General features: G+C 48.6%; 1 protein-coding gene and 1 pseudogene across 1 annotated transcript in view; one reads left to right on the forward strand and one right to left on the reverse strand.

Annotated features, from left to right (window-relative positions):
* Stat6 (signal transducer and activator of transcription 6) overlaps nucleotides 1-7,643 on the reverse strand; it is a 17,783-nt gene extending 10,140 nt beyond the window's left edge. The window contains exons 1-7 of the mRNA XM_057757673.1: nucleotides 7,390-7,643; nucleotides 3,616-3,752; nucleotides 3,244-3,382; nucleotides 2,869-2,952; nucleotides 673-811; nucleotides 496-548; nucleotides 210-358 (exon numbers count right to left, since the gene is read on the reverse strand). Coding sequence (XP_057613656.1) covers nucleotides 210-358; nucleotides 496-548; nucleotides 673-811; nucleotides 2,869-2,952; nucleotides 3,244-3,382; nucleotides 3,616-3,731 — 680 coding nt within the window. The 5' untranslated portion in view covers nucleotides 3,732-3,752; nucleotides 7,390-7,643. The remainder of the gene's footprint in view (nucleotides 1-209; nucleotides 359-495; nucleotides 549-672; nucleotides 812-2,868; nucleotides 2,953-3,243; nucleotides 3,383-3,615; nucleotides 3,753-7,389) is intronic.
* Nucleotides 4,066-26,726, forward strand: LOC130866203 (tubulin polyglutamylase complex subunit 2-like; annotated as a pseudogene).
* Nucleotides 26,727-27,171: the final 445 nt, after the last annotated feature.

Raw genomic sequence — 27,171 nt, forward strand, 5'->3', positions numbered from 1 at the left:
GCTGAGCTACGTGTGAAGGATCTTTGTGGACAGCAACCACGCAAAGTCTTGAGTTCAGTTCCTCCTGCGAACAGTAACTGATTTCTGTGGGTCTTGGCCTACTTCAAAGCCACTGTCCTCAGTCCCCTTTCCCTCACACCTGTGTACCACCCTGCAGAGACAATGGTACCCACCTGAGCATGCTCCCACCCCAGCAGCCCTGCCCTCACCTTTTCTGCAGGCCTGTGAGGCTCTCCTCAAAGGGTGTACCATTCCCTGCCAGCTGCTGCTGCCGCTTCCAAATCTGAATCCTTTTCAGCACCAGGGCCTGGGTGGCCTCCAGGTCCCCCACAGTCCCCTGCAGCATTGTGGCCAGGTCCTAACAGCAGAAAGGAGCCTGAGCCAGGCCCGCACGTTACCTTCTCCTGGTCCCCTCCCACATTCAGTTCGTGTCTGTCAACTCGGTCCTTCCAGCTCACATGGACCTCAGTGTCCTCCCGCCCGTCCATTACTCACCTCCCTCGGGCCAGTGCCATTGGCAGGAGTTTCTATCAAGCTGTGCAGAGACACTGAGAGCAGAGGCAGAAATCAGGGGGATAAGATGAATGGAGGTTCACGCAAGGCAGAGGTCCAAGAAAAGATCACTTCTCAACCCTCCCCAAACTCCTCCGGAATCCAGGCCTTGGACCCCACCTTGTCCAGCCTTGGTTCCTTGCTGCAGAGTTTCTCGGAGAAGGCGGGTCTCCCTTACTCGGTGCTGAAGCCTCCCTAGGGCTGTGGTAAACTTGAGTTCTTCCTGCTTCTGGTGGAAGGGCACCGGCAGGTGGCGGAACTGCATGGGAGGAGCAGATGCCAAGAGGTAAGCCTCTCTGACCATTCCTCTGCACCCCATCTACCCCTCCTCGGACCTCCTTAGGGTAAGACCATTCTTCTGGCAGAACTACTTTTTTAACCCTTGGTCTGTCTCTCTAAACTTGGTTTGGGGTTCACTCTAACCCCAGGTTATCCTGGGCCTAGACCATGGAGTCTTTTCTGAGTTTAAATTCTTCCTAGGTTTTCATGGCTTGGGCTAGAATCCACGGGTCCAGGAATCAAGGGGTGAAAAGGGGGTGATTTCACCCACTATCACTCCTAGTGACCCACTGGACACATTCTTGCTTCCTGTTCCTGCAACATTAAGTTCTGCTGGCCTAGAAGTCTTAGTTCCAGATGGGGGGGGGGGGAGCGCTCCTGCCAGGAGACATAACAAACATTCCATTGAAGCAGAAGTTCAGACTTCCCCTGGTCACTTTGTGCTTCTGATACCTCTAAGTCAACAGGAGTAAAACTGTTCGGAGGGGATTACCAGGGGAAAACTGGACTGCCTCTCCACAGTGGATGTAAGAGAGATTATGTCTGGAGTGCAGGAAATCCTTCAGGGCATCTCTTGGTGCTACCATGTCCTGTGATTAAGGTCAATGGGAAACTACAGCCTAATCCTGGCAGGGTGACCAAGGACACAGACCTGTTGGGAATGAAGGTGTGGGTCACTCCTACAGGAGAAGAGCCAAGACCTGCTGAGGTGCTTGCAGAGGGTGGAGGAAATACAGAGTGGGTAGTAGAGAAGGTAGTTATAAATATTAGCTAAGGGGCTGGAGAAATGGCTCAGTGGTTAAGAGCACTGGCTGCTCTTCCAGAGGACCCCGGTTCAATTCCCAGCACCCATATGGTAGCTCACACCTGCCTGTAACTCCAGTTCCAGGAGATCTGACACCGTCACACAGACACACATATAGGTAAATCACAAATGCATACAAAATAAAAATAAACAAATTATTAAAAATAAATAAATAAGGCCCGACAGTGGAGGTGTACACCTTTAATCTCTATGAGTTCAAGGCCAGCCTGGTCTACAAAGCAAGTTCCAGGACAGTCAGAGCTACACAAAGAAACCCCCATCTCAAAAAGAGAGAGAGAGAGAGAGAGTGATAATATCAGTGGTTATGATATTTAAGCTTGAGATATTAAAAGAATGTCCCTCAAGGGACAGTGCCACCTATTTTAAATATGTAATGTGTTTGTGGTTGTATGTGGGAAAGTTATACTGTGTTAGGCATAATTATGACCTGGGCTATTGTTTTCATTTGGAAATGAAGCATGACCTAAGGAGATATGACTGTGTATCAATTTAACAATGGGTGATAGCTAGTCTTGGTTGTCAATTTGACTATATCTGGAATTAACTAAAACCCAAGTGGCTAGGTACACCCGTGAAGGATTTTTCTTTCTTTCTTTCTTTCTTTCTTTCTTTCTTTCTTTCTTTCTTTCTTTCTTTTTTCTTTTTTTCTTAGCTTTTTCAGATGGGGTTTCTGTGTAGCTCCGTTGGAATTCACTCTGTAGACCAGGCTGACCTCAAACTCCAAGATTGCCTGTCACTGCCTCCCAAGTGTTTATGTTAGGAAAGATACACATTTAATCCAGATCTTTTGAGGTGGGATGACCCACTTTTAATCTGAGCCATACCTGCTGGTAGCCCTCATAAAGGACATGGAAGGAGGAAGCTTGCCCTCTTTGCCTGCGTGCTCTTGATCTCCCTAGCCAGTCCACTCCTTCCCTGGCATTAGAGTCTACTTCAAGATTCCGGAGTATACTGAAGACCAGCTGAGACATCTAGTTTATGGACTGAACAACTAGTAGATTCTTGAACTTTCCATTGGTAGTCAGCCATTGTTGAACTAGTTGGACTACAATCCATAAGCCGTATATATATACACAATACATATTTATATGTATATAAATATGCACATGTATATATATATACATGCATGCAAATACACATATTCATTCTGTAAGTTCTCTTCCTCCAGAGAACCCCGACTAATACAAATGGGAAGTGGGGTATCACAATACCTCTTCTATAACAGCTTTTTTCTCCCCTTGAAGTATTTGTCTGATGGTGGCCACCAGCTTCAGGGGGTCCCTCTGATAGATGCTCTATAGAATTGAAAGGGATTAGCAGTTAGCCTCACTCTTATACATGCCCTCCCCCAATTCCTTGTCCCCATTCATGGATACACTGGCGGAGACCATAACTGTAGACTCTCAAGCATCAAACATTTGCATGCTCTAAGAACCGACTTGCATACCAGCTAGCGCCCAACCACAGGAGTACCATTTGCTTTCAACATCTCCCAAGCAAGCAGTTTTCTTCCTCTACCCAGTGCTCGCTCACTCCAGCTCTACCTTGACCCCACCCCAACCTTTTCCCTTCCCCTCTTGTCCTACCTCCAGGGTACTGATGTGCTGCAAAATGGTGCTTCCTTTCCCCTGCTCCCCTGCAGAGGTCTGAAGTTGCTGGACAGTGGCTGAAAGCAGGGCACTAGCCATGTTGTAGCAGAAGGCATCTGAACCAACCAGGAACTCCCTGTGGGGACATCATCAATCTCAAGCCAGGGCTTCCTCGGTGCTTCTGAGCCTCCATTCTACAGCGAAGAACCCAGTGGTTCTTTCCCCTCTCCATCCTCACCAGACAGTTGTCTGCAGCTGTCCCCCATGCCTCCCGCTCCCACTCTGTGCTAGGCTATTACTAACGAGTCCTCAGTCCTGAATTCCATCAGGAAGGGCTCTGAAGAGAGGGAAGATACATAAGGGACTCACCAGGGCTGCTTCTCCAGCCATTCAGCCAGAAGATGCCGAAGGTGTTGGGGAAAGTCAACGTAGAGTCGTTGCAGTTTTTCTGGGGACATCTTGGAAACCAGACTCCACAGAGACATGATCTGGGGTGTGCAAGGTGCCTGGGAGAGAAGAGCAAGGCCATTCAAAGAGGCCCCCAGAAACTCAGCGTAGCTCTTCCACATGGATGGTCCTGACAAGAACTTCCTTCAGTTTTGCTGAGCCTAAAACAGTGTATCTTTCCAGAGCTTAGATTCATTCTGGTTTCTCAGGGTCAAGTCCTAGAGTTGAGTGAGGACGTGGGGCATCACAATCCTTCTTCCCAAACAGCCTTTTTCTTCTCCGGTCATTTGGTCATACCCACTGCCAGGGCACCTTAAGCCATGGGCTCCCTTGACCAATGCCTGAAACAGGGTAATACTTTCCGTGGTAGACATGGGCAAGCTGAAGAAATATACCCAGAAGGGCGAGGTGACAAGAACACACGAGACAGAGGAGAAAGAGCAGACTCAGGGAAGACAGGACCTGCTCTGGATCTGGCGGTAAAAAGACTACACCCTGAGGATCTTGGCCACGAAATATGAGGGCTGAATGCACAGAGCACTTTCTAAACTTTTGTTGTAAGAAATCTAGCTCTGTGGACCAGTTTGTTTGAGCGCCTGAGCTCAAGGAACCCTTTCCCCTCGGCCCCTCACGTACTGGGATTGCAGGCACACACCCCCATGCCTTTGCTGTTTCTAAACATTTGAAAGCGCTAAACAATTTTGATTCTAGGGGTGCTGTGAGCAAACTCGGGGCCTTGTATGTGCTAGGCAAGTGATCTGAGTACATCAGAGGACCCTCCTATGTAGGCCAGGCTGGCCTCAAACCCAGAGAAATCTGCTGGCCACTGCCTCCTGGGTGCTGGGGTAAAGGTGTGCGCCATAAGATCCTCTGGTCTCCACATCCCAATTGCTAGGGCTACTGACATGCACCACTGCACTTGACTCCTAGTTTTTAATCCATGTGACACTAGTGTCCGGAAGAGACACTTCAAGACATCATCTGGATACGCGAGACCATGATAGGGCCTAAAATAGCATGTAACATCTACTCTTGTATCTATTATATTTTCTCCCATATATATCTACACAAAGTTTAATACATAAGTTGGATAAAGAAATTAACAGCAGCAATAGAATAAACTTACAGCATACTATAATAAAAGTTGTTTAAAAGTCACGAACTGCTTTTTCTGGTATTTTCCATTTCATATTCTCAGAGTGTGGCTTACTGCAGGTAACTAAAACCACGGAGAGCAAACCCCTAGGGAGGGAGGGGTGCAAAGCCTGGCCGAAGGCAAGTGTGGACAGCAGCAAGTCCACTGGGTCCTCTCCCTTTCGCCCTTCCTCCCGACCCCAAAGGGGCCCATGGAAAACTTTCAAAATTTTAAGATCCTAGGAAGCAACCTGAAAGACACTGTCATGGGAAGACGCCTGCCTAGCATTTGTAAAATGTCTGAAAGTTCAATGCCCAACACTGCAAAAATCACCAAGCTTGATAATGACGATGATGGTAGAGCAGTAATGTCTAATATTTATTATGCACTATTCCATAGATACATCATACTCAACACATTAGCTCATTGGAACCTCATAACTACACGTGTGTGTGTGTGTGCAAACACATGTACGCACGTGCGCGTGTGTTAGGAAAGAAGCTCAGGGCCTCATGCATGCTACACAAATGCTCTATCCCTGAGCTACATCACTGTCCCCTTCCAACAATTGTTTTAGTTTTATATTATCTAATGTTAATGGGAGTTTTGCCTGCACGTATGTATCATCTGGAACTGGAGTTATACACAGCTGTGAGCTGCCATGTATGCCTGAATCAAACTCAGGTCCTTGGGGAGAGCAGCCAACGCTCTTAACTACTGAGCCATCTCTCCAGCCCTATTTTAAAGTGTGAAATTACCCCTTTTCCTAGATGAAGAAACTAAGGCTCAGGAGGTTATTCAACTTGACCAAGGCCACTGGGCAAGGAGCTGGTAATTGGGCTCAGGATCTCCGTAAGAATCAATCACTATACTGTGCTCTTAGAATTCCTTCCGGCTCAGGAGCCCAATCACCTCAAGGAAATAGAGAGGGTAGGAAGAATGGGAAGGGGAACAGAAAGGGGGAGAGTGGAGAAACAGCAGGGTTGGCCGACCTGGAGGAAAGAGTTGGGCAACCAGAGAACCAAAAACCAAAGGAAGAGGAGAGAAAAGGGAGAGAGGAGGTGGGCGCAGGCAGAGAGAGCTAGCTCCCTACTTTCCCAGGGGCCTCAGAGTGGGCTGGGTAGAACAGTGGTTTCCCAGGGGGCTCTCAGTTCGCATTTCTCATAGTGTCCTCTCAGAGAGGAAGAGGAGGAGGAAGAGGGATGGAAACTCCCTGGGTGTCCCCAAGTCCCCCTGCTGTTTGAGCCTCTCAACTCCCCCAGGGCTCCCAGATGGAAGACAAAGAGGCCCCTTCTCAGGACACTGCTACCCCTAAACATCTTGTTTCTCTCTCTCCCTCTGACTCCAAGAGCCCTCACCACCGCTCAGGGTCCTCCACCAGAGACTTTCTGTTCTAAAACAGTCTACCCCTTTGGGTGGGGCATCCTGAGGTATAATACCATTCAGCTTCTTCTCATATCAAGGAAGAATTCTGTCTTCTTCCCAGTTTCTGGAGTGCTCTGATTCCAGACCTTTGGCCCAATCCTTATCCTCCTGGGGACTGGGGACCTCTAAGCCACAAACAGCTCCCATTTCCTCTAAATACCCTTGCAGATTGACTCAAGACTCACCCTCCTCCCTCCCCAGACACCATGTAGCCATGTTTCTCCCCTGCGCACCCAGTAACGGTACAGGGTCTACAGGTCGGGCCTGGCCACTGACACCGTTTGCGTTCAGTCCCCTACTGAGGGAAGGAAGGAAGGCGGAGCCACACTGCAAGAGGCGGGGCCAGCGTTCCCTTCCAGCCCCTCCCCCCTCCGCGGTAGGGGAAGCCCGGCCGCCCAGAAGCTTCATCATAAGCTTGGTAGCCCAAGTTCTTCCCTATCTCCTCTTCCCCTGCATTCCGAGTCCGCCGACCGTGGAACCCCAATGGCAAAAGTCAAGGTTTTCTCTGAGTTGCCCAATGTGTGTATATGGCGGTGGCGGTGGCAGTGGGGGCGGGAAAGGGCGCGAGGAGGTGGAGCCAGGTCAGCACGAGGAGGGTTAACCCCCGGCCGGCCGCCCTCCCACGGGGAAATCTCAGTGTTTTCTGCAGCCAAGCGAGCCGTGTGAGGGGGAAATTCCCCCTCCTCTGGGGCACCATGAGGTCTGCATCTGGGTCTCGCTCATCCTCCAGCCACACCCTGAACAGGAACCTTTAGCGGGCAGCAGCTAGGGCTTGAACAGGCTCGGGGCCCAGGAGCATCAACTTCTAGGGAGGGGCAGCCACGTTACCCCCCACCCAGAAGGCCCTCCTTCCCCTCTGCTCCGCGACTTTCCACGTCTCAGGAGGTGCAGGGCTGAGCGTTGGGGAAAGTGACGTGACGCGCTGGGGAGGGGAGTGTGAAGGCCTGTACCCACCCGAGTCCTTCGAAAGTTGGAAACTGCCGGAACCCGGTGCTACCAGCTACTAACACCAGCAAACAATTTCCAGGGGACCAAGCGCCCCGCCCAGGGGAGGATCCCGAGAGGCCCCGAAAATCCATCCCTCACGTTTAGTCAAAGGTCCCCCCACCTTCCTCGCCCGCAGACATCCCCCTCACCTTGGCAGCCCCTCTGCTATCTTCTCCCTCTCTCAGCGGGCACTGCCAGGCCCCATGGATCTGTAGCGCTGTCCAGCGGGTCCTGGGCTGGCCCTAAAAACTCAATGTGTACACACACAAACACACGCACGCAGGCACTCGGATCCCGGCCTTCCTCTTCACTGTAAACCCTGGCTGCCCCGGCCTGCTGTTTCCGGCTTCTCTGCCTGCCCAGGTCCCTCCCTGGAGCTCTGACGACACAGAGAAGAGAAAGTGGGCTGGAGGAGGAAGAGGAAGAAAGTGGGGTGAACATGTATGCCTCCCGGTGCCCGGTGGGGAAGCACGTAGTGGGGAGGGCATAGCTGGGGTTCCACTGAGTCACTCTGGTAGGAGGCTGACCTTCACGTACTCTAGCCCCCTGAACAGTGATCCATTTTTTCCTCTGGAGAGTCACCTAATAGCTGGGAGAGGCGTGCCACCCTAAACTGCCTAGCTACCACACAAACTTTCTCCGGGTCAGAGTTTGGGGCCCCTGGGGACTGGGCATCTGGTCCCACTGGGCTGGGCGCTCCCTCCAGTGGAGGACCCTGAGAAGCAGCCCGGAGCCTGAGGCCCCGAAGAACTAAGTTCACCTCCTTCCTAGGCGGGAACGCCTTAGAGGTCCCGTGACGCTGTACGGAGGAAGTGGGGGAGGGGAACCCTTAGCTCAGAATTCTGGAAGACTCCCAGAGGCACTTGGAGGACAAGGGATCCGCACGGGGTACCCTGCCTCAGGCCCTAGCTGCCACTGAGGGCTGCCAGAAGATTCCTAGGGGGCCAAGTTGGAGTGTGAATACGCTCTGCAACCTTAGCAAAGTTCCTGTGTGTATCTGGGGTAAACACTGAGACACACCCCAAAACAAACATGTACAATTTCCCTAGCCACAAGACCACACACACACACACACATACACACGTACATGTTCACACATGTAGCGGCATGTTCAAACACATATCATCAGTCAGGGCCACTTAGAGTCACACACACTCACAAACGCGCGCGCGTGCACACACACATACACACACACACGCACCTTGCTCAGCTTCTGAGTCACCATCATAACTAGAGGATTGTTCCGTAGTTTTTGCTGGAGGAGGATAACAAGGGACCCAAACCTGACCGTCAAGGAGTGTGTGGAAGGATGGTGTCTGAGAGCGGCTGTGTCAACTTAGAATTTTTGGCTCTCCTGTTGCCTTTCAGGGCTGGGCTGAAGAGCCAAAGCCAGTCTTATGCTGCCCCCTGGTGACGAAACTGATCCTTCCCTGCACATTCACGGGCACTGGGCACAGCGCATACATAGACCCGACGAGTCTGCAAATGGTAGGAACAAACTGTACATCCAGCATAGTCGTGAATTCTGAGCAGGGGCTCTTTGTGTTCAAGCCCTGCCAAACGTGCTAACTGAAAAACTGGCTGTTTTATTATCTGCAAAATGGAGCCCACAAGGGTAACGTAGCCCCTGCAGTTGAGAATAAAATACTTGGAGCAACGCTGACCTATTGTAAACAGCAGGCACTAGTACTTTGGTTGTTGTTGCTTAATTATTTGTTTGGATATATGCACTTGATGTTGTTGATGAGACAAGGACTCCTTAGCCCAGACTGGCCTTGAAATTGCTACTTAGCCAAGGGCAAACTTGAACTGCATCCTCCTGCCTCTACCTCCCAAGTGCTGGGCTTGGGTTCATGTGGTGCTAAGAATTGAACCCAGGGGAGGCAGAAGCAGGCGGATCTCTGTGAGTTCGAGACCAGCCTGGTCTACAAGAGCTAGTTCCAGGACAGGCTCCAAAACCACAGAGAAACCCTGTCTTGAAAAAACAAAAAAAAAGCAAACAAAAAAAAAGGATTGAACCCAGGGCTTTTTGCATGCCAGGCAAGCATTCTACCAAGTGAGCCACATCTACAGTCCAACACATACTATTTGATTGTCTTTAATGTGTGTGGATATATCGTCTGCATGTGTGTGTGCCACGTCTAGTTTAGTACTCTCAGACGCTAGAGGAAGCCTCGCATCCCCTGGAACTGGAGTTGCAAATCGATGTGTGCTACCAACGTGGGTCTTGGTAATCAAACCCAGGTCCTCTGAAAGAGCAGCCAGAGCTCATAACCACAGCGCTACCTCTACCTCTGCAGTCCCAGACACTGTTTTTATGGTTCAGAATAAACATCGGGTTAGGAAAGCAGATGGTTCTCCATCTTACCCAGAGGTTTCTGGATTGGGGGAGGGTAATACAATTGCCTCCAAGACAGAGCCTAGAAGAGGCATCTGTATCTTTATGAACGTCTTAGGTCTGAGAGCAGGGGTGGAGATCAGGCAGGAGTGTCTGTCCAGAGACTGGTCCAGCAGGTAATATTTACCCCGAGGTCTGAGTTCAGGTGAGCTCACGGCACACATGCCTAATATGTGCTTCCAGGTGTCCACCGCACATATGACTGTCCGCAGATGGTAGTGGAAGCCAGGTCCTGCCATTTGAAGATCTCAGGAGGTCCCCGTCCAAGGACAGGCAGAGAGGCCAGAGTAGCTGCAGCTTCAGTGGGGCCTGAATACAGCGAGGGGAGGAGGGCTCGACTCATTTTAGGTTGTATAATTGTAGGGTCAGGCCAGCTGTGGTTAATGACACCGCCTGCCTGACACCTCATTGCCTTGCCTTCCCTCCGGGCCCCGCATCCCACCCAGCAACTGCGAAGATTGCATGAGAGAAAGCATTCGAGGGAAAAAAAAAACCAACTTTATGGTATGAGAACCAGATTACAATGCAAGACTGAGTCACAAAAGCCATCCAGTGGGTGTATTAGTTTTTTTAGGCTGGTATAATAAAACACCCCAAGCTGGGTGGCTTAAGACAGAAATTTGACTCATGGTGTTGAAAGCTAAAATCCCAAGATTCAGGTATTGACTAGTTGGCTCTTTCTGAGGACTGTAAAGGACATTATTAATTTTCCAAGGAACACAGTTCATCCTGTAATAGTATCTTGACTATTTTTAAAAAATAAAATGGGATAGAAGGGGTTGGAGACATAACTCAGTGGTTAAGAGCACTAGCAGCTCTTCCCGAGGACCTGGGTTCAACTCTCAGCACCCATGTGGCACCTCACAACTGTCTGTAAAACTCCAGTTCCAGGGGATTTGATACCCCTCTTTTATCCTCCAAGGGCACCAGGCACATGTGCGGTACAAACACATATGTTCAGGCAAAATAGCCACACACATAAAATAAAATAAAAAATAAATAAAAATTAATAAATAAAATAGAATATAAAATGCTGTGGGACAATGGTCTTGTACCCTGTAAAGACTTGTCACTTGTATTGCTTTAATAAAATGCTGATTGTCCAGTAGCCAGGCAGAAAGTATAGGCAGGGCAGCCAGAACAGGAGAATTCTGGGAAAAGCAAAGGCTCAGTCTGCAGTCATCACCCAGATGCAGAGGAAGCAAGATGAGAACACCCCACTGATAAAGGTACCAAGCCATGTGGCTAACACAGACAAGAATTATGGGTTAATGTAGGGTGTAAGAGTTAATTAGAACCCTGAGCTAATAGGCCAACCAGTTTATAATTAATGTAAGCCTCTGTATGTTTCTTTGGTACTGAACACTGCGGGACTGGGCGGGACAGAAATCACTGTCAACAATAAAATATCAGTAAGTACCTGGGCATGGTGGCACACGCCTTTAATCTCAGCACTTTGGAGGCAGAGGCAGAGGATCTCTATGAATTCAAGATCAGCTTGGTCTACATAGAGAGTTCTAGGACAGCGTGGCTATATAGAGAGATTCTTTCTCAAAAAAAAAAAAAAAACACAAAAAAACAAAAAACAAAAGTGAACATATATCCAGAGGAATCTAATGCTTCCAAGGGTACCTGTATTCATGTACACACACCCTCATGCAGACACAATATCCATACATAATAAAATCATAAAAATAAATGCCCCAAAGAGAGGTGTGTGTGTGTGTGTGTTTTCGAGACAAGAATTTTCTGTGTAATAGCTTTGGCTGTCCTGGAACTCAAAACTTGTTTTGTAGACCAAGCTGGACTTGAACTCACAGAGATCCACCTGTTTCTGCCTCCTGAGTGTTGGGATTAAAGGCATGTACTACCATGCCCTGCTAAAAAAATATTTTTAAAAAAATTTTTTAAAAACAAAAAGAAAAGCCGGTGCTCTCTCTGCCTCAGGGTTGCTGTCTCCAGATGTGAGCCCTCAGTTAAGGCTCCAGGCCATGCCTGCCTGCCTACTGCCACAATCCCTGCTTGATGGTCACGGCCTAATTGTCTGGAACAAAGAGCCCCAAATTAAATGTCTTTTTTTTTTTTTTTTTTTTTTTACAAGTTGTCCTGGTCATGGCGCCTTGTTATGGCAATAGAAAGTAAGACATATTGTTCAGTGAACTCTTGTTCCCATTTTGTGTGCGTATATGGTTCCCACTACTTCCTAGTGCAGGTTGTGTTTTTTTTTAAAACAAACCAGCAAAAAGGATATAAGATGGCTCAGTGAACCAAAGAGCTTGCTACACAAGCCTGACTGACCTGAGTTCCATACTTGGAACCCGAGTAAAAAAGCCAGGTTTTGCTGGTGTGGTGAGGCACATGGCTGTCAGTCCCAGCACTCAGGAGGCAGAGGGCAGGTAGGCCTGCGTACTGAGTTCCAGGCCAGCCAGGATTGCACTGTGAGACCTTGTCCCCTCTCCCGCAGAAACTTGATGACATCTGTAACCCCAGAACTCCTGCAGCAAGACGGGGGTGTGACAGGAGCGTCACCCAGAAGCTCTTAGTCCAGCAGAGAAAAGAAGACTCTGCCTTTAAAGGTAGAAGGAAAGAACCAAATATTGTCCTCTGACCTGCACAATCACATGCGCCAATGTGCATTCTTTCTCTTCTCTCTCTCTCTCTCTCTCTCTCTCTCTCTCTCTCTCTCTCTCACACACACACACACACACAAAATTAAATAAGTAAGTAGATAGGTAGGTAGAGATAGATAGATAGATAGATAGATAGATAGATAGATAGATAGATAGATAGATAGATTTTCAGGCTTTAGAGTTTAAAAGATCCTTTGGATGTTGGCGGCCATTACGTATCACTCTGCACTGCTTTTAGAACTATGTTACTGGGTTGCAGGGAGGGGTCGCTGGAGAGATGACTCAGAGGTTAACAGCACTGACTGTTCTTCCCGAGGTCCTTAGTTCAATTCCAGCAACCTCATGATGGCTCACACCCATCTGAAATGAGATCTGGTGCCCTCTTCTGGCAGGAATGCGTGCAGGAGTACTGCATACATATTAAATCAGTCTTTTTTTTTTTTTTTTTTAATATTTATTTACTTATTTACTTATTTATTATGTATACAATATTCTGTGTGTATGCCTGCAGGCCAGAAGAGGGCACCAGACCCCTCTACAGATGGTTGTGAGCCACCATGTGGTTGCTGGGAATTGAACTCAGGACCTTTGGAAGAGCAGGCAATGCTCTTAACCTCTGAGCCATCTCTCCAGCCCCTCTTTTTTTTTTTTTTAAAAAAAAAAACTATGTTATGGGCACATCTTTCTTCCTCTGCTTAGAGTCTAAGCTGGAGGAGGATGGCAGCTCATGACAACATGCATCATCATCACACCATAGAGCAGCTGGGACAGACAGCGCAGGTCTTTGTGGGTAAGCACCAGGGGCTGCCATTCATTCAGTGTTTCTTAGGTTCTGCACCCTGGGCTAAAGGGTTCACGTGGACTCTCTTATCTAAGAGGTAAGTCTATCACTGAGATGCTGTCCTGTGTCCTGCGATCAAGGAGCAGGGATGTGAGGCCTGGAGGGGGTACGGCTCCAACTGCAAGGTGGCAGCAAGCCCCACCTTAGGAAGCTGATGCCTGCAGCCTGGAGCCTTTCCCAGGTGTGACAGGTGACCATAATAGAGAAGCTGTGAGCTGAGCTGACTATTGTCTGATTTCTTCACGGCAACAAGAAGGCAGTTGTGTGGTGCCTGAAGATGTAAGGGACATTTAGCTGATGACCGACGGCTCACACGGCATGGAGTGTGCGCTAGATGAGCACATTGCTCCTCTGGGAGGCGTAGTGAGTAATGACATTTCAAAGCTGACTCAGCTCATCCAAGTTTTCCGTGCACCAACTCTGGCAGACCTGGGGAATGACACTCAGGAAGCCAATGAAGACCAGACAGAGAAGCCGCACTCTGACAGACACCCTCCCCGGCAGTGGAGATGGAAAAGTTGCCTCATGGGCGACCATGGGAAACCCAGATTAGCTCATGACACTGGGCATGGTTCCTGGGCAAAAGATTATATTGGCATTTTCTCACTGATACCTTTACCGCCTATTACTGCCGGCTCATCAATGCCCCTGGGCCTGATCTGGTGGCAATATGCTTTCTCCGCCTATGACATCAGCCCGCAGGTCAAGTCGTGGTTTAATATGTGTAAACAAACTCATTACTTACAACACAAGCCTACTCACTGGATTCCAGCAAAGGATTTAATACCAAGATCTTAATCTCAAAAAAGAAAGGGCCTGTGTAGCCTGAGGTGGCCTTAGCTCACTGTGTTGGACAGTTTATGTCAACTTGAAACAAGCTATAGTCATCTGAGAGGAGGGAGCCTTAATTAAGACAATGCCGCCATAAGACCAGGCTGTGGGCAAGCCTATAGGACATTTTCTTAATTCGTAATTGATGGGGGAGAGCCCAGCCCATTGTGGGGGTACCATTCCTGGGATGGTGGTTCTAGCTTCTATAGGAAAGCAGGCTGAGAAGATCTGAGGAGCAAGCCAGTAAGCAGCACCCCTCCATGGCCTCTGCATCAGCTCCTGCCACCAGGTTCCTGCCCTGTTTGAGTTCCTGTCCTGACTTCCTTCCGTGATGAACACTGGTATGAAGTGTAAGCCAAACAAACCAGCCAACCCTTCCCTCCCTAACTGACATAGGGTTTCATGGCAGCAACAGTAACCCTAAGACACTTCTCCATCCCCCACTCCCTGCCCCACATCCCTAAATCCTCCTCTGGCCCTGGAAACCCTGTCTAACAACAAGCCACAGTAGTGGTACCCAGCTTTGTGTAGGCATCCTCCAGAGAGATCAGAGCCTCTGGCCTTTACTCCCATGCCATTATCCAGGAGAGGGGTGATCATTCTGAATTGTCCCCAGAAGTCCTTCTCTCCCGGGGTTGTGCCAGTCTCATCTCCCAAACCAGCCAAGACTCCAGGTGTAGCTAGGACTCTCTTATGTTTACCCAGCTCTTAACTTCTTAGCAGTGGTTAGAAAGACCACCCACCCCAATAAACCCATGGCTTGACCCAATGAACATCAGTAATACTAGTCAGGTGACCACTTCCTGAACAATAAAAAACACTAACCTTATCAATGGCTTGACTGAGGGAACTAGGGAACTGAATTCATTTCACAGACAGGACAGCTAGGGAGCACTGGGTAGTGGCCTGGGATTTGTGGGGGTGTTAAGGGATGAGATTAAGTCACAGGAAAGGAAGTTACTGGGTGCCCTTTGACCTCTGACTCTTAGGATGTCACAAGGGTGTTCAAATCTCCACTCACTTTGACAGCAAGTCATCATTAGTTAGATTAATCTACTAATTCGATTAATTAGTCATCTGTTAGGAGCTTCTCCGGTGTCCCGGCTGCTCCTGTCAAAGACAGGAGCATCAGCAATGACGGCTCCCGGAGGTGGCCCCTATCGGGCCCAAGGTACATGCTTAAGGCCCCTGCTTTATTTTCGTCACTGTTTTGTTTGTGAAATGGCCTTACTGTGTAGCCCAGGCTGGCTCCACTCCTCCTCACTCTGGGGGCTGGGGCTGGGATTGCTTGTGTGCCACTGCCGAATCCATCATGGCCCTGCTTTCTGTCTTAGCAGGCACTTGTTCCTTCCCCCTCATGATCCCTTAGAGCCCCTAGTCTCCAGCCTTTGGCTCTTTCATCATTTAAGTTCTATATTCTCAGCATATAGTCATGTTCAGAGTTCCCACCTTTAGAGAAACAAAGTCAAGTTGCTATCCGTCAAGTTCAGCCCTGCAGCTCCTCCAGACGGGGGGCTGAAACATCTGTTGAGTGTTTATGCTCCACCCATGAGGACTCAGACGAGTTAGCAGACTGTGAGGGTACAAGGTAACCAGGGCTGCAGTTCTGATGAGGACATGGTGTCACAGGCGCTCCCAGCAGGGACACACAGTCATAAATTTCTCAGGCAATCACTAATCGTGCCTGCTCAGAGTCCAAGCCCTTCTCTCCAGCTAGCAAAGTCCAGACTCTTATGGGTACTCCCCTTCCAGGTGCTCCTGGGATGCCTCTAATTGGTCTAGCCAATCAAGGTACTTACATTCCCCTGGTCAGTGACCAATCCTAGCCAATTAAAAGGCTCCCTGGGAAAGATGATATCCATCTTTGGTGCCGTGCCCACTTGGGGCAACTGGGATAGCTGGAACCATGCACTGACGGAACCATCTCTCCAGTCACTGAGAGTCATGTGTCAGTGTGAAAAGGTGACGAGTAACCCAGCCTGGACCTGCCACAGAATGCTTCGCTTTGTATATTAATGTCGCGCCTGCATGCATGTGTATGTGTGTGCACATATGCACGCATGTGTGTCTGTGTGTGTATGTCTGTGTGTGTGCATGGGAATGTGTGTGCATGGGAATGTGTGTGTGCCTGTGTGTGTGTGTGCGCATGGGAATGTGTGTGCATGCGTATGTGTGTGTACTGTGCACGTGTGTCTGTGCACACACAGATGCAGGGGTCGGGATAACTGTGGGAATCACTTCTCTTCTTGCACCTTGTGGGTGGCTGAGGCTAGAACTCAAGTTTTCAGGCTGAGTGCCCAGTTACCTTACCCACAGCTGCTCTGGAAAGATATATTGTTCAGTCTGCTCTAACCAGGCGTTCTGTTACTTGTTACTAAATACATCCTTGATGGAGCTACAGAAGATACAGGAAACACAGAGCCTATGATAACAACCTCTCCATGCTCACTTGGAAGAACTGAGATCTCACTAAAGGAAGCATGCCCTCAGGGAAACACCTAGCTTCAAACAAGCAGAATGGCAGAGTGGCCAGGGCTTTGCACAAGAAAGGGGCTGGGAAGGAGTGCCCTGTGGTTAGGAAGAGGAAGCTTAGAGCAGAAGGGTGGACATCGGGCCTGCCAAGGACCACAGGATGTGAGCAATGGTGGGATCAGCTGAGCTCAGGGTTCCGAAAAGAACCCTTGAGCTGTGACTTATTGTGGCCAGCAGACCTTCACAAGTTGCAGTCAGTCTTGGTGGGTGGGCAAAGCCAAGCAGCTCTGGAGAGAGCCAGCTGTGGTCAAGATTAACCCTCTGCAAGGAAATTCCAGCCCTCTAATTAGAGTCTTGCCTTTCTCTCTCTGCCTGTGCAGTCAAGCTCCTTGGGAAAGTTCTTCACATTTGACATCTTCCCTTTGCACCTCATTACACTACCAGCTGTCTACTGTTCCCCCCAAGTCAATGAAAGTGTCGGGCCCACATTACATATGCTCTTCTAGGTGTAAAGAATGAGTCCCCAGGGCTGGAGAGATGGCTCAGCAGTTAAGAGCACTGACTGCTCTTCCAGAGGACCTAGGTTCAATTCCAAGCACCCACATGGCAGCTCACAACTGTCTGAAGATCCAGTTCCAGGGGATCTGATACCTTCACACCAATGCACATAAAATAAAGTTAACTAAACCATAAGAAATATTTAAAAAAAAAAAAAAAAGAATGAACCCCCGTCTTTATATCAATGAGACTCCTGGAGCATCAACAGTTAGTCATGACCTGTCTTAGTTCAATGCCCATGTCTAACTGTTCTTCTTACCTGTCCATATTTCACTCCCTGGCCCCCATAGGCTTATGGCCATATCATCATACAAAATGCATTTAGTACAACTTCAAAAGTCCCCATAGTCTTTCTTTAAAAGTCCAACGTCTCCTCTGAGATTCACACAATATCTTAATTCTAAATCCCTGTAAAATCAAAATAAAAAAGCCAATCATATACTTCTGACACACAATGGCACAGAAAATGCATTACATTTCCAAAAGCGAGGAAGAGGAGCACAGTGAGGAAATACTCGGCCAAAGCAAGACCAAAAGCCAGCAGGGCAAACTCCAAATCCTGCAGCTCCATGTCTGATGGCCCTGCCCTTCCATCTTTGCTGACTGCAGCCCCTTCTTCCCCTTAGGCTGGTCCCACCCGCTGTGTGCAGCTCTCCTTGGCAGGTATCCCAGGACTCTGGCATGGCCAGCAACTTGGAGTCTCCAATCCAATCCTGGCTTTTCTTTCACAGTTTCATAAAATGGTCCCCCTGGCCCTCAGTGCAGGGACTCCCCTACCACATGCCTGGCCACAGCAGCTTTCTGAACTGTGGAGGAAGATTCCACAATCCCTTTATTTCTGTATCCTTGATGCCACTAAAACCAGAACCACGGGACCCACAGCTGCTAGCTTGGGGTGGCACCTGGCCCCTCCTTGAATTACATTTGCATAAGCTTTGATTTGTTGATTCTCTTTAGGAAAAGGTAATTCCGCAAGCCTTTTCTGTTCACAAATTGCAAGATTAGCTGGGTGGCGCCCATACTTCCATTCCTCCTTATCTCCTTCACCGCAAATCATCATCCAGCGTTCAATTTCCTTCTCTCTCCAAACTGTGCATTTTGTATTTCTTCTCGCCCCGTTTGCTCCTTCTTGTTGCAGACTTGCGTAAGAGTGATCACTAAATAACTCAGCAGCGGAGTCACTGTCTTTGTATCTCTTCTGCCAAGGAAACTAGTCTAAAACATTACAGTTTAGCCCCAGGCAGATGTTAGGAAGAGAGCGGAAAGTAGCCGCCACAAGCTTTGTGCATGCACAGCATGGGAACAGCCTCTAGTCCAACTGCTACTCTTGATCCCCTCTGAAATCTCTCGAGCTGGGTCTCCATAGTTCCCATGGCTCTCAGCACCACTGTCTTCCAAACTCCTAAGATAGCCCAATTAAGACCTGCTTTCACTTTTCAAGTCCAAAGTCCCAAAGTCTTCCAAGTTCCTCCGAAACCCAGCATTGTCAGGCCTGTTACAGCAATGACCCACTCCTGACCCCAGCTTTTGTCTTACTTTTCTCTTTTTTGTGAAGAGACATCATGACCAAGGCAACTTAGAAGAAAAAAAAGTTTACTGGACTTAACAGTTTTAGAGGGTGAGCCTATAACCATCTGTGGGAGCATGGCTCGTGGACAAGCAAGCATGGCACTGGAGCAGTATCTGAGACTTCACGTCTTGAGACACAGCCACAAGGCATAGAGAACAGTGTGATGTATGAAACCTCAGTGCCCACCCCAGCCATACACCTCCTTTAACAAGGCCATACCTCCTATTTTTGACCCAGACAGTTCTATCAATCAAACAATCAAAGAGTCTATGGGGCCATTCTCATTCAAACCGCCACATCATCCCTAGTGCAGAGAACTAAACCCAGGACTTTGAGTACCTGTCACTGAGCTCCAGCCTAGCCAAGCCACTTTAAAGTGAGCTTCCACTAGGCAGTGGTGGTGCACGCCTTTGATCCCAGCACTCAGGAGGCAGAGGCATGTGGATCTCTGAGTTCAAGACCAGCCTGGTCTACAAAGTGAGTTCCCAGACAGCCAGCAATGTTACACAAACTCTGTCTTGAAAATAAAAATAAAAAATAAAATAAAGTGAGCTTCCAACCTGGTTTTCACTATACTATCCCTCTTTTTTCCCCAAATCTCTGATAATGTCTTCAATTAGAATTTTTTAAATTTTTGTTTTGTTTCGTTTCTCACTATGTTGATTTGGCTGTCCTGGAACTCACTCTGTAGACCAGAATGGCCTCCAACTTCCAGAGATCTACCTGGCTCTGCCTCCTGAGTGCTGGGACTAAAGGTGTGCTCTACCACACCCAGTCAATTTTGTTTTAGATTTTATTTATTTGTTGAGTGTGTGTATGTATGTTGGGAGAGAAACACATGTGCAACTTTCGGGAGTCTGTTCTTTTCTTCCATGATGTGGGTCCCAGGAGTAGAACCCAGATCCTTCACACCCGGAGCCATCTGGCTCTTCCTACAGTCTCTCTTTCTTGTTCTTCTAGCTTTTTGCATGTTCTACTACTGTTGTGTGATCTTATTCATACACGAGGCTGTACTGATATGATGTGTTCACTGGTTCACAGTGGCTTTCGCAGCCAGGCCACATGGATTCAAATTACTGCACTTAAAAGTGGTGGTTGTAAGACATAGAGTCCTGGGAAGACGTAAATCACAGGGGACAGTTTGGTGGCAGAGTCCTTACCTAGCGTTCTCACTCCTCCAAGGGAGCCAACTTTCTGAGTTATTAGAATTCAGATACATGAACTAAACAGAGGATGTGTGCCTGATATCTTTTATTCAGTGTGTTTTGAGATTCGTGCGTGTTGTTGTATGCATCCGTAGTTCATTTTCTGTTCTTGTTTTGGTTTGGTTTGGTTTTTCGAGACAGGGTTTCTCTGTAGCTTTGGTGCCTGTCCTGGAACTAGCTCTTGTAGACCAGGCTGGCTTAGAACTCACAGAGATCCGCCTGCCTCTGCCTCCCGAGTGCTGGGATTAAAGGTGCGCGCCACCACTGCCTGACTCATTTTTCTTTTCAGGCAGCATTCCATTATAAAAACCAAAGTCTGTCTTTAGTTTGTGTGCCCGTGTGTGCATGTATGTATCTAAGAGCACAGGCACATGGGGCTGGGAGTCAGCACTAGGTATCTTTGTCCATCCCTTTCCATCTTATATTTTGAGATAGGGCTCTCATAGAGCCTGGACCGGCTGACTGGCCAGCAAGCTCCGGTGACCTCTCTGTCTCTCTCTCTCTCCAACACTGGGGTTACAGGCATGTGCCCAACTTCTGTGTGGGTTCTGGGGATCCAAACTCATCTTCATGGCAAACATTTAACCAAGTGAGCTGTCTCTTTAGCTCCTTTGCTTTCTTTTTTTCAGCAGGACCTCACTCCATAGCCCATTCTGACCCGACTCTACAGGCCAGCATCCGCCTCCTGAGTTCTGGGGGTACAGGGGTGAGTCACTACTCCCCACCTTCTATGTGGGGGTGCTGCTTTATTGAGACGGGGTCTTGCGGTATAGCTCCTCAGGTCCGCTCTAACTCACTACTCCCTATCTCAGTCTTCCAAATTCTGAAATTATCACCATGTTCCATCATATCCAGCTGCCACAGTTCATCTTTTTCTTTCCTTTCCTTTTCTTTTTTTAAAAGATTTATTTATTTATTATGTATACAACATTCCTTCCATGTATGCTTGCATGCCAGAAGAGGGCACCAGATCTCATTATAGATGGCTGTGAGCCACTATGTGGTTGCTGGGAATTGAACTCAGGACCTCTGGAAGAGCAGTCAGTGCTCTTAATCTCTGAGCCATCTTTCCAGCCCCTTTTTCTTTTCTTAAATGATGGAATGATGAACAACAGTAAGATAACCAGTTTAGGATTATTGGGCAGAAAACTATGATTATTCTGTGTCAAGTCTATGTGAACGCATGTTTTATTTTCTCTTTTATAAATAAATAGCTGGAAGTGTAACTGTTGGACCATTGATAGGGTAGATGAATACTTAACTGTATAAAAATTGCTAGGGCTGCAGAGATGGTTCAGCAGTTAGGAGCACTGACTGTTTTTCCAGAGGACCAGGGTCCAATTCTTAATATCCACATGGCAGCTCACAACTCTCTGTAACTCCAGCTCCAGAGGATCCTACACTTCTTCTGACCTCCATGAGCAATGCACATGCATAAATAAAGCTACAGAGAAACCCTGTCTCGAAAAAAACAAAACAAAACAAAAGAGACAGAGTCTTATTATGTATCCTGGCTGGCCTGGAACTCACTCTGTAGACCAGGCTGACCGAAATCACAGAGATTCAAGTGCTCCTGTCTCCCTAGTGGGACTAAAGGCTTGTACCACCATACTCAGCCTGATTTTGATGACAGAAGACGGTTACCACTTTTCATATGCTTTTTGGTCATTGGGCTTGTCACCATATTACAGAAATCTCTGACATAGCCCACACACCCGTCCATCTTTAGACCAATATTTTGCTTGCCTATTTTCTTTTCTTTTGAGCTCTTTTGTTATATTTTATTTGCATCATAAATAAATAAATCTTTGAAAAAATAATAAAATAAAAAAATAACATGACCCCTGAAGTCTACTTCTGTCCCATGAATCTGTGAATCCCTGTGGCAGAGCCACACGGCTTGAGTCTGGAGGTACGACAGTGTTTAGTACTAAGCTACAACATGCAGTCAGATACTGGGAGCATTCTTTTAGAAGCTATATTACATTTACTTATCTGTATGTATTTCTGTGCATGCATGCATGCCAAGACACACGTGTTGAGGCCAGAGGATGACTTGCCGGAGTCACTTCTCCCCATCCACCACAGGGGACCCAGAAATCCACCTCAGGTCATCAGACTTGGCAGCAGGCATCCTTGCCCTCTGAGCCATCTGCTGACCCCTCAGAGTCTGAGACCATTCTGATGTGAGCTGTTTTCAGATCCGGCTTTCTCAGTCCACATATAAGGGGCATGATCAACTCATCAGGTTCTCTGTTCTTGTTTTTTAGGAGAGAGTTTCTCTGTGTAGCCGTGACTGTCCTAGAACTCGCTCTGTAGACCAGGATATCCTTGAACTCAGAGCTCCGCCTGCCTCTGCCTCTGAGTGCTGGAATTAAAGGCGTACATCACTACCACTGTCCGGCCAGTCATTACTATCTTTGATCCCACCTCTTTAGTGTCTCTCATCTGGTTCCCTTAATTAAGTTTTAAACAAAACTTTTTTTAAAACTAAGTTTTAAACAAAACAAAGCCCTTTGCATTCATTGCTAAATGAGTCCTTGGTGATTTGCCTTCCCATGGCTTTATTCACTAGGTCTCCCCGCCCCCCAGTCCCCAGCCTTGAATTCAGCTAAGCCATCATTTTCTCAGGCCCTATGTCTTTGCCCGTCTCCAGCCTAAAGCACCCATTCTTCTTATCATCTCCCTCCCGCTCTTGCAACATCAAATGACACCATGAGCCTTGCTTTTTCTCGACCTCTTGGCTAGAAATCATATCCTTCCCTGGTCCCCATGGCCCTCTCTGCAAACCTCCATCGCAGACATAGAAGGTCTGGGTTATAATTGTTAGTTACCTTATGGAGCATCCTCATTGACCCGTTTTTAACTCTTGATCTTAGAGGCCTGACATCATGCTGGGATACATAGGAAGTGTTAAGTAAAGAGATGGAATCTGGTCTGCATAGACACTTGGAGTCTCTATAAACTGTACAGAACGCCTCTGCCACAAAGTGACTGCGGGACTGAAGTGGGATATCCACATTCTGCTTTGGGTTTTGTTTTTGTTGTTGTTTGTTTTGTTTTTTGTTTTTTTTTGTGACAGAGTCTCACTATATAGTTCTGACTGCCCTGGAACCCACTATGTAGACTAGAACTCACAGAGATCCATCTGCCTCTGCTTCTTGAGTGCTGGGATTAAAGGTGTGTGCCACCACTGCCCGGCTTCCATATTCTATTTCAGTGGCCTGCTCCATGGCAATTGCTCAATAAATGTTTGCCCTTTCCTTTTTCCCACTTTCTAGACCTTTTGGTGATACTCCTTCCTACTTACACTTCCTGAACTGACCACTAGGTGGTGGTAGCCTGTGGCCTGATGGTCCCAGCACCGCCTCCCTAATGCCCTATCCCAGGCCCTCATACTCAGACCAAAAAGCATTAAGGTTAATAATGTGTTGAAGGAAGATATCCTCTCCCGAAACAACTTGGCAGCCTACCACTATTCTTGGCATCCTTGTCACGAACTTCAGAAAGTTCTTACTTGATTTTCTTGTTTAGGTTATAATTCAACTCCCATTTGAAGGAGGGCTGTCTTAAGAAGGTAAGCAGAAGGAGAGACAGAGAGACAATGATTAATGGGCGTTGGAGGAGAACCACCGGGAGAAGATGCTTACAGGCACGTCCTTCTTCCTTACCCAGCAGGTAGCCCCGGTTCCCTCACGAGTCATGAGCTGGGGCTGGGGTGCGGGGTGCGATGCCAGTATGCAGGGGAGGGCATGGGAGGACATTCAAAGAGGCGAGGATAGAGTCTTTGCTCTCAGGAGTTTGTGATCTGGTGGTGGACAAAGAACCCATTAAAATGAAGTGCTAAACTCTAGGTTCTGGGGCCACGGTGAGGACGGCTGAGGTTCGCTCTGTTCAAGGTGGGATTTTACCATGTAGCCCAGGCTGTTGCGCAGAACCCCGTGTGTTCTGGACTGTCCTTCTGCTCCTGTCTCCTGAGACCTTGGACAATAGGCTTGGGTCACTGTCGCACCTGGCTTTTGGGATACAAGTTTGGAACAGCCCAAGAGGTTCAGCCCAGGAATAACTGCAAAGGTTTTCTGAGGAGCTGGGGGACAGAGTGAATACAGACTTGGGTAGAAATTATTCTCTCGTCTTATGGAGCCAGTCTTAGCGGCTCATACCGTGGGACAAACAGAGCAAGCACCCAACCATCAAGGAGATCCAAGACGTTAATATGAAACACGGTCTGGACAGAACAGACAGAAGACGAGACCAAGACGAGCCAGCTGAAGAAAGTGAGCTACGGAAAACACGAATATTAGCGCCTCTGTAATTTTAAGGCATGTCGCTTATACCATCGCGTACCACTAAAGCAGACAGACTTTGTTGAAGACACTTCCAAGGATTTTTCGGGGGGAGGGGAGAGGAGAGGGGAGTTTGAAAAGTGACATGTTTACTTTTTGCCTTCTTATACTCTAAGTTTTTTTTTTTTTTTTTTTTTTTGGTTTTTCGAGACAGGGTTTCTCTGTGGCTTTGGAGCCTGTCCTAGAACTAGTTCTTGTAGACCAGGCTGGTCTCGAACTCACAGAGATCCGCCTACCTCTGCCTCCCAAGTGCTGGGATTAAAGGCGTGCGCCACCACCGCCCGGCTCTCTAAGTTTTAAATAATTAAGTATTATCATTTTTGCAATGCACAGTTAATAAAAACATATTCATATTCAGGAGGTAGCCAAACCCAGAAGGTAGCAAGTGTCAACCTGTGACTGAGGGTAGATTCTGGAAGGCTATGACGGACGGAAGAGCTCATATTTGATTCATTTATGTTGATTTTTCACTTTTGTTATAATTCCAGCCTAAGCTACTGCTACTTCCTCCTCCACCTTTTGAGACAGGATCTCAGGAGCACAGGCTGACCTCGCTCTGGCCTTGAACCTTAAGAGGGTGGCAAGGTTGCTGGAGGGATGGCTCAGTGGTTAAGAGTCACTACCTCTTCCAGAGGACTGGGGTTACATTCACAAGGCCCAAGCTGGATGGCAGCTTCAACTCCAGCAGGGCATCCTGTGCCTTTGGCCTCTCACAGGCACCTGCACATACTTACACAAGCATATGCATAGTTAAAAAACAATAAAAATAAAATCTTCAATTTTTCTTTTAAATTTCTACTCATGTTGTCCATGTGTAGGTGTGTGTGCATGTGTGCAGTACCCATGGAAGCCATAAGAATGCATCAGATTCCCTGGAGCTGGAATTACAGGAAGTTGTGAACCATCCAATGTGGGTGCTGGGTGCTGGGAACTTAGGTCACCATAGCTCCAGTCCATTTTTTTTTTTTTTTTTTGGTGTGGTGGTTGTTCTAAAGGGTAACTAGAAAGAGAAGACGCTGAGGCAGAGACAGATTTTTTTAAAATATTTTTTATTTATTATGTATACAATATTCGGTCTGCATGTGTGCCTGCAGGCCAGAAGAGGGCACCTCATTACAGATGGTTATGAGCCACCATGTGGTTGCTGGGAATTGAACTCAGGACCTTTGGAAAAGCAGGCAATGCTCTTAACCACTGAGCCACCTCTCCAGCCTGGCAAAGACAGATTTAGTGAGTGGTCAGGGGAGATCCAGGTACCCAGTGAAGGTTCATGAAAGAGACACAAGACAACACAAGGTAAGAAAGGCTTTGGGAAGAGTCACCTGTGTGAGACAGGTAAGTGACAGTCCCTCAGCCTTCAGGCTACTACAGTAGCTCCTGATATCTTTTTCCTACCAATGTTGCCTGAGGTCTGTTTCAACCAGATTCCATTTGGGCCACAATATTGGGTGGATACCTAGCAGGAAGTCTGTAAGTATCCACTGAAACTATTTGGTGACTCCCCGCCTAGGCCTGGCACTGTTTAGGCCATGGAAGCTGGAGAAAAGGAAGAATAACATACCACCCCCGCTGGGAGAAACCTCTCTGGTGAAAATGAAGGAAATCTGCGGTCTATTTCAACAAGAAGAAAGAACGGGCCTTGACTTGAGCACAGGCCATCAAGACTGGACAGAGGAAAGATGGACCCTGTGGAACTGGTCTTGGGGTCTCTAGCCTGGGAGATTATAAAGACAGGTAGCCCATGGCCCTGGGCAAAGTCTGTGAGAGCGAAGCTGAAGCTCTCATTGGGGGGAAAGTTTCACTGTCATTAACGGACAAGTCCGTTTTCTGTTACTCTTTGCTGCCAGTGACAGGCTGGAGTGGAGGGCCCTCCCTGACTAGAACTTAATGAGATGGAGTTGGCCACTGGTCCCTAACCTTTAAGCTCATCCACAGCAGAGTCTGTCCCCCGCCGAGCTTCCCAGAACTTTCCCTCCAGGTACATAGAAAGACTCTAAGGGTTACAGCCTTCAATCGTTGCCCAGAAGAGGGCAGTGGCCGGAAGCACGTTTGCCGGCCCTAGTTACAGCCCGAAGCTTTCTGGACTCCGAAGTATCACTCTCGAACCGGCCGAGCCTGGGGACAAAGGTCTGGCACGCAGCAGAAAACCCCCTAGAATAAGTGTCTGGAAGCGGAGCTCAACAGTCCCTCGTTCCAGCTCCCTGTAGCTTGGCATCTAAAACCCTGACTCGGTGGGAGGCCGGTCAGAAGGTATCAAAAACAAAACAAACAAACAAACAAAAAAAAACTGAGCCTGACCTCTCAGGGCGAAAGGGGAGGCCCCTCCCCAGCCCCACCCGCTGGTGAGTCACCTCCCTCCAAACCAGAGCCTGCCTCTCCCGCGCCCCGTGCCAGGCGAGCAGGGCTGGGCGGGTACTAAGGTGGGCTCCATCCCTGAGCCCTCAACGAGCCGACAAGCTCCAGCGTGTCCCCGCGGGTGTCCCTGTTTACTCTGAGCCCCGAAGCGAGGTGGGGGCGGGCCCACGTGGCCACTCCCTCACCCCGCCCCTCAGGCCGCAGGCCCCAATCCCCGGCCGGTTCTTACAAAGTCTCCAAATCAAAGCTCAGCCTTCGCCTCACCTTCCCCGCGGACTAGCCACCCCTGCCCCCACCCTAGGCTGGGGAGGCACTGGGTTCCCCAGGGAAATCAGGCCTCCGCCTAGACGTCGGCTCGGGACCCCACAGAGGGGGTCTGAAATCCTGGGGGTGACATTGAGCTTCAAAGAGGCGCTAGAGCTCCGCTCTCCTCGACCCTCACCCGTCCCACCCTCGGCTCCTCCGGCTCCCGGGAGCGCCCAGGGCTAGACTGCCGTCAGAGGACAGGGCGCCTCGGGGACTCCCACTCCCGGACCGCTTCCCAGAACTCCAAAGCTTGTCGCTCCTCCGACTCCCCCTCCCCAGGGCAGCGCGCCAAATCAGCGCATGCGCATTCTCAGGATTGCCGCGTAGCTCCCCCCCCCCTTTTTTCTTTCCCCGCCCCTTCCCTCCTTCCCTCCTCTCCCTGTCCCCTCCCTCTCCCCTCTCAGCACCCCCCCCCCCGC

The sequence above is a fragment of the Chionomys nivalis genome, chromosome 25 (assembly GCF_950005125.1).
Source record: "Chionomys nivalis chromosome 25, mChiNiv1.1, whole genome shotgun sequence".
In the NCBI taxonomy this organism is placed as follows: domain Eukaryota; kingdom Metazoa; phylum Chordata; class Mammalia; order Rodentia; family Cricetidae; genus Chionomys; species Chionomys nivalis.